At 48.2% G+C, this 7,495-nt stretch overlaps 1 protein-coding gene across 4 annotated transcripts in view; it reads left to right on the forward strand.

Annotated features, from left to right (window-relative positions):
* TCAIM (T cell activation inhibitor, mitochondrial) overlaps nt 1–2,885 on the forward strand; it is a 73,778-nt gene extending 70,893 nt beyond the window's left edge. For all 4 annotated transcript variants that reach the window (XM_049629114.1, XM_049629117.1, XM_049629115.1 and 1 more), the window contains one exon: nt 1,113–2,885. In XM_049629114.1, coding sequence (XP_049485071.1) covers nt 1,113–1,353 — 241 coding nt within the window. In that variant the 3' untranslated portion in view covers nt 1,354–2,885. The remainder of the gene's footprint in view (nt 1–1,112) is intronic.
* Nucleotides 2,886–7,495: the final 4,610 nt, after the last annotated feature.

Here is a 7,495-nt window from a genome sequence, read left to right on the forward strand (position 1 = left end):
TGGAACCCCTGCTGTGTTTGGAGGCTGGGAATAACCTGTGCACAGCTCTTACATAGGGCGGTCGTAACCCAGGGTAACCTGGGCCTAGCGGTAAGCCAGCTGTCCCCAGACAGGCTGTCCTCACTCAGTGTTTCTGTGGAAGTTCACTCACGTTTCCTCCTACCCTATATCACATACTATAAATTTTAATGTCACTTAGACGAACTGGAAACCATGGAAATGTACAATAATAGAAGAAAGTTTAAATAATTTCGATACTGACATATAGAAGAAACAACCATTTAAAAGAATGTTCACTGGGGCGCCTGGGTGGCTCAGTCGGTTAAGTGTCTGACTTCGGCTCAGGTCATGATCTCACAGTTCACGGGATTGAACCCTGCATGGGGTTCTGTGCTGACAGCTTGGAGCTTGGAGCCTGCTTCAGATTCTGTATCTCCCTTTCTCTCTGCTCCTCCCTGACTCATGCTCTCTCTCTCTCTCTCTCTCTCTCTCTCTCTCTCTCAGATAAGTAAATAAACATTAAAACATATCCGTAAACATTGACCACCGGTGGGATAATGTACTTAAGACACCAAGTTCTGCCGGGAGTTGTCTACTTTGCAGGCCTTTACTCAAGCCCTTGATGGAAGAGGCATTGTTGCTTGCAGGCGAAGGGGAGGGAGCAGAAAGGGAGCTGATGGGTTTGGAAGGGAGTGGAGTGAGCCCTTCCTCCTCAGGGGGCCAGCGTGGGTATTTGGGAATTTCCAGAAGTCATTACTGCCCAAGGGTCAGAGTGCAGGTGGTTCCTAAAACTATGGCTTTTACACTCTGCTTTCTGCCTTCTTTGGTCACTAACAGCTGCTCAGTGAGGCAGGATTAGAACTTTTTAAACTATGTATCAATTATTTTTACCCATTGCTGCTAAAAAAGATTTAACAAATACTTTTAGAGATACATGCACGACAACGATTGGCATGTGTTCTGAGCATGTAATTCGCCCCTTGCGGGCAACCCCATTTTCAATGTTGAGAGTGGAAAGTTAGAGCCCCAATATATAAAATTGTATCTACATTTTATGTTATTTTATTTGGTGATAGCTTGTGGCAATATTACATTTATTTTCAATATGACAGGTTAAAGGTTATTGAAAATGAACTGATAGAGGCTTCAACGAAGAAATTTTCTCTGGGAAAGTTTTATAAGGAGCCCAGCGTTTCTAGTATACAAATGGTGGATTGTTGTAAGAGACTTCTAGAACAGTCGCTGCCTTACCTACGAGGGATGCATCTCTGCATTTCACATTTTTATTCTGTCATGCAAGATGGAGACGTTTGTATTCCTTGGAACTGGAAGGATGGAGAAGCCGTTAAGTAACACAGAAATCGGTATTATTTTTTGAAGAGGCAAGAAACCGTTAAACTTATTTAAATCCACAATTTAATATAACAGTATTATTTACATATTACAAGTACAAAATTTCTAACTGCTGCTCTAAAAGTAGACCTTTTTTAAAAATTAATTTCTGCTACAAAACTTGCTTTAAAAGGTTTTATCTCCCAGTCTTATGGCGTTTCTTAGCTGATTGGCAAGATTGGGTAAAAAGATGTCAGCATCAAGGAACATATCTTGCGGTATATAAATGAGGGGTTCTACGAAGTTGAGGATATATATTTTTATATGAGTGAGCGAGCGTAAGTGTAATCAGGTCTCATTCAGCGTAGCTCCGGAGCGATGGAACTCATTCAACATGCAACTTTGTAGTTACATCTCATGGGTCAATACGAATGCGTCTTTTGCAGCCAGCACGGGACAGTTGCTGTCCAAAACAGAAGACCGACGGACGGCAAAGATTAGATAACCGAATTTTTCCTGAAAGAAAGAGTAGAAGGAAAAAAAGCAACTGGATGTATGTATGGTATTGACATGGACATAAGCAGTCTGATACCAGTTTGTTAGAAACATCTTAGTGACAGAAAACTTGGGTTTAAACCCGTGGGTTTTCCTACCCATTAATCTATCACAACTGTTGGCAGCATGACACAACAGACAGTAAATGTCTTTGAATCAGTGAGGGGACTCTGGTTTCTCATGGACAAACTATCTGGAAAAACCCTTGCTGGTGTCCCACAGAGTTCCAGCGAGTAGAATCAAGTGTAAACTGGTTCAGGCCATCCAGGATTTGTCACCTCCTCAACCCCGGGCTTCCTGCTCCTACCAGTGTTTCGCCTCCCGCATGAAGTCCCTCTGAGCCGCCCGTGTGCGTGGTTGTGTGGCCTCCCTGAGGTCGCAGCACGGCTCAGACCTAAGGGCCATGGCGGGCCCACTCTGGAGACGCGGGGCTTCTCTGTCCGCAGTCCTTTCCCTTCGGGTCATGTATTTCGCCAGATCCAAAACCTCTCCAGCTTGTTTCTCAGGAGGATAAGGTGAATCTGATTTGGGACACCATTCTTGTGGCTCCTACTGCTGGCTGAAGAAATAAGAAAGGGAGTTTTTTTCACAGTGCATCAGAAAGGGAAGGAGCTGTTAACCATTCTTGAAGTATGTCTCAAATTCATCTAAAACACCGATTGTTTAAACTGTTTAAACTCAAATGTGTGTTCAAAAGAAATACTGATGTGTAATTTTTATAGTTTGTGCATATCATCCCTGTGAACCTTCAGTAACAGGTATACTGAATTTGTTTTTCTAATGTAAAAATGTTGCCTATAAGGATTTTCCAGAGCCAAATGATGGGGGTGAACAATTCCTTCCTTAAAGGTTATGTAAGAAAATTTATTGAAAAGTAGCTTTGGATCATGCCATTTCTAAAACCAACTAATATAGAATCCTCAGTAATATGTTTTGAATTGGACTTTGTCTCAGAACTGATTGTTAACAATAATATAATAAATAATACATTAATCAGATTATTGTTTTCCTTATTCAGTTATTAATAGTTTCACAACTCTTAGAACATAATAAGAAATTACAAGAAACTGATGGCCTGGCATCTGTCTTCAGGACAGATCTCCCCAAGCCCTACTTCCTCCTTCATTTCTTAAAGACCTCTACCTCCAGGCAGCCCCCCTGAGCTCATGAGGGAGTGGTGGGCATTGAGAAATGGATCGGTGAAGTAAGAGGGACCAGGGCTGCATCTGAAGTCAGCTCACCTTTGAAACCTCCAAGGACTCTGCACATCCCAGGCAGAGGCCCCTGAAGTGAACCCCTCCAGCTCAGGCTACTGTCCCAGCACCCTAGAGTTCCTACCTCCCCTATACTAATCCAGTATCACCACCCCACCCCAACTTCCCTGGAGGGACCTGCCTGTGCTTCCCCAGAGTGAGCCAGTTAGACCATGTCCTGTGGAGCATGGTAGCTCCGGCTCTGGGCTCTTCTACAGGGGGCTGTGGTCCTGGCAGCCTTCCGCCACAGGCCCCAGAGCTGGGAGCCTAAGCTCCCGGGAGGCTGGCACCCAGACCCAGGGTGCAGGAACCACCGATGCACTGGGTGAGGCCTGGCAGCTAGCTGCCCACAAAGTGCCTCCTTGTTTCCAGACTGCCTGTTACGTGTGCCACCTGGGCACCAATCCCAACCACGAGCCCTGTGACCTGGCAGGGTCACCACAGGTGCCTGTTCTGTAATTATTGACACAATCCCCAGGGCACCTTTGTAGGGCTCCCAGGGGCTCCCTGCACAGAGTGGCTCTGGGCAAGGCCTCATCTGGCCTCAGTCTCCTCATCTCTAAGAGGAGACACCAGGTTGTGTTCTTGAAGTTTCTCCCGCCCTCAGTGAGTCTGCCCCAGGAATGCAGAGCCCTCCGTTGGGTGGTCTTGGCCGCCAGCCTAGGTTCCCCTCACTCCTAAGGACGAGGAGGAGGAGGAGGATGCGGGGCAGCCAGTGTCCAGACAGATCAGACCTGAGTCAGTGCCACGGGACCCTCTCCTTCCCTGCATTCCCCTGCTTCCTGCAAGTTCAGGCTGCTGGTCCCTCAAAACCCTTCCCTCAGGGGACGTACCTATTATGGAGCATTCTAGCCATTTTTCCCCCTAAGCTGATGAATGTTGCATATGAGGAAACTGACACCCAAAATTGGAGACTTGCCCAAGGCCTTTCTGCCTGAGGCAGACAAGAGAGGTGGGGTTAGAGCCCAGGTGTCCCAGGGGCTGTGAGGGGTCTGAGCAGGCAGAAGCACCCCCGGCCGTGTGTAGGCCCACTGCTGAGCTAGCACTGCACATAGGCAATCCACAAGTCAGGATCAGATGTGCCCTTGCAGCAGTCCTGCCCCTAGCGGGTGGGCAGGGGGGATACAGAAACAGAGACCTTGGATGGCGAGGTGTGTCAAGCCTGGCACCGTGGTGCGGACGGGCCAGCAGGCGGCAGGGCTGACATGCTACGGGCGTGTTGTGCAGAACAGGCTCGCTCACCCCTACATTGCACTGAGGCCACGGGAGGCAGGATTCTGACTGGGTCACAGGACACGCCACAGAATCAAGGCAGGCGGGACCTCAGGCCTTTGCTCCACAGGCCCGAGAACTGGGGTTTCCTGGAGTCCTCAGGCTTAGACAGTGTTTCCGAGCCCCTGCTTCTGCCTCCCACTCCAGCATGACCGGATCAGTAGGAAAGTGGTCATCCGTTCCCGGAGGGCCGAGGAGCTGTCCACTGTCCCACCAAAGCATCATCAGGGAGCCTGTCCACTAGACAGGCTAGGGAAGGCATATAGCTGGAAGGGGCGCCCTGCCCAAAGTCTCTCTCAGTCTCTCTCAGCCTCAGATTGCCTCGAAGCTCCTGTCAGGGCCCCCAGCCCCTTTGTGCTCAAGGTCCAGGGCAGCCCTGAGGGCCATCCCCAAGTCCAGCTGGCCCCGGGCTGTGCCCAGGGACCACAGGGCCTTTGGGTCACACTCATCCTAGCTTGTTCCCATCTCCACCAAAGAAGCATCCTTCTGACTCTGGCTGGGAACCAAAGTACTGCTCTGACACCAACATCAGAACCAAATTCTTGAACCCAAAAAGCTTAGGAGCAAAATACCAAGGTGGTTTGGGAGGTAAAAGAAGGTCTAGAAAATGCTATGTGTCAAAATCTAAGTTAAATTGAAATGAGGTTTGAAAGCACTTGGTTTGTTCTTCTAAGAACTCTGCCCACAGTCCTGTGCGCTTGCAGGGGAGGCAGAGGGGAGCATGAAGGTGTAGACGTCACAGGCCACTCTGGCCATGGGCAGCTCAGGAAGGTGTGACCATGCAAATACTCTCAAGTTCAAAAGGAAAATCGGTTATTCCCAGTTAAGGACATTTTTCAGCTTTCAGGTGAAGACCCAGGGGACAGAAGGGCTGGGAAGAAAGGAAGACACTGGGGGCAGGCTGCTGGTCCAAGGGCGCCTCATGTTGGTGGAGCGCCTCCTGGTGGTGAGATGGTGACAAGAATTGCTGAGATTGGCTGGGTGTGGGGGGTGGGGAGAAGGGGAGGGTGCTCCTTGGTCCAGCCTTAGCCAGGCCATAGGTTGGTGCAGATGGGAGGGAATTTCTTGAGCCAGTGTCTTTCAGCGAAGCCTTAGAAGGAGGTGAAAGGACAGCGTTCTGTGCAGGTGTGCTGGACAGACCCTGGTCACTGGAAGGAGCCCCTGCACGCTCCCATGCTGAGATCTGGGCCTATCTTGGGGGTTCTCCAGAGAAGCTGGAGAAGCTTCAAGTACATCTGTCTTCATGGGGGATAGGTGATTTCTCCAGTTATCTCGTTTACCCAGAAAAACGTATCTAGAGGTTTCTTCCCCTGTCCAGACTCTTAGACATAGCTACAAAGGAGGAAATTGAGGCAACACAGATGCATCTTTAGTTGGCCATAGTGGGGACAGAGGGCTGTCTCTACACAGCCAGGGTCAAAGGGAACCATCAGCCCCTGGGCTAGGACTAGACAGCCAGTGCCAGGATTCTGTCAGGAAGACAGATGCTTTCCCAGGTGCTCCAGAAATCCTTCCGGGACCAGGAACAGGCCTTACCGGAGGCCCACGCTGACAGGCCCATCGCTGACAGGCACATGCTTGCTGTGTGCATCCCTGGGCTCAAGGTTTCCCCTGTTCCCACCAGGACATGCAGCTCTTGAGAATGTACTCTGAGGGCTTTGTCTTCCATGCAGTCAGAAAAGTGTGACTGGTGATGCATGGCCTTTGACAAACTCAGGGCCGAAAAGGTACATGAGCACCAACCTATGAACATACCCCCAATTCTCTGGGATCTTCTCCGTCTAAAACTCTGCCTCTTCCAGACCAGATACCTGCTTTCTGTATGTTTTCTCACTAGAATGCTAATGCATATCTCCCTAACTGGCTCAATCTCATCAAAAATAATTTGGAATTAAAATGGCCTCTTTTGAGAAATTTTGGTATGGACACAACTATTCATTTGAGAGGTGACTTACTCTAAAAAATGAAAACAAAATTCTGACTGTCCAATAATCTTTCTTTAATTGGTATAAGAAGGATTCTAAACACAATTTGAACCCAAAAATTGCCTTCCTAAAATATTTTGTAGCTAAAACTAATAAAAGATATGAGAATTTTCTCCCTCATCAGCACCTGTAGGATTAGCTTCTGGTATTGACATGTCCCGTGCTTTTTCTCCAGTCTGTTAAAGGCTTACAGTCAGAAATCATAGATACGTTAGCTGAGATATGTTAGCATAGATATGTTGGCTGAGGGACGCCTGGGTGACTCAGTAGGATTAAGCATATGACTTTTGATTTTGGATCAGGTCATGATCTCACGGTTCATGAGTTCAAGCCCCCATCAGGATCCATGCTAACAATGTGGAGCCTGCTTGGGATTCGTTCTCTCTCCGTCTCTCTACCCCTCCCCAGCTCAAGCTCACAGTCTCTCTCAAAATAACTAAACTTAAAAAAAAAATTTGTTTTTAATGTTGACTGGTAAATCACTTGATTGCATAAATGTCAGTGTTTGGCTATATATTTTAAGGAGATAGATACCAAAAAAAGAAAGAAGTCTCATGAAATTGTTTCATGCAGGAGGCATCCTTCCTTGCTTTCCATACATTGTGAATTAATCAGTGCTGGTGCTGGGGTGCCTGAGTGGCTCAGTCGGTTAAGCAGCTGACTTCAGCTCAGATCATGATCTTGTGGTTCCTGAGCTGGAGCCCTGTGTCGGGCTCTGTGCTGACAGCTCAGAACCTGCAGCCTGCTTCTGATTCTCTCATTCTCTCTGCCCCTACCTCACTCTCTCTCTCTCTCAAAAATAAATAAATGTTAAAAAAAAATTTTAATAAGTGCTGTTATTAAAAATCTTGTGACTCAACAGAACCGTCAAGGACCCAAGTGATGTCAATGTCAAAATCTAATATACAGGGGCGCCTGGGTGGCGCAGTCGGTTAAGCGTCCGACTTCAGCCAGGTCACGATCTCGCGGTCTGTGAGTTCGAGCCCCGCGTCAGGCTCTGGGCTGATGGCTCGGAGCCTGGAGCCTGTTTCCGATTCTGTGTCTCCCTCTCTCTCTGCCCCTCCCCCGTTCATGCTCTGTCTCTCTCTGTCCCAAAAA

The sequence above is a fragment of the Panthera uncia genome, chromosome C2 (assembly GCF_023721935.1).
Source record: "Panthera uncia isolate 11264 chromosome C2, Puncia_PCG_1.0, whole genome shotgun sequence".
Classification (NCBI taxonomy): domain Eukaryota; kingdom Metazoa; phylum Chordata; class Mammalia; order Carnivora; family Felidae; genus Panthera; species Panthera uncia.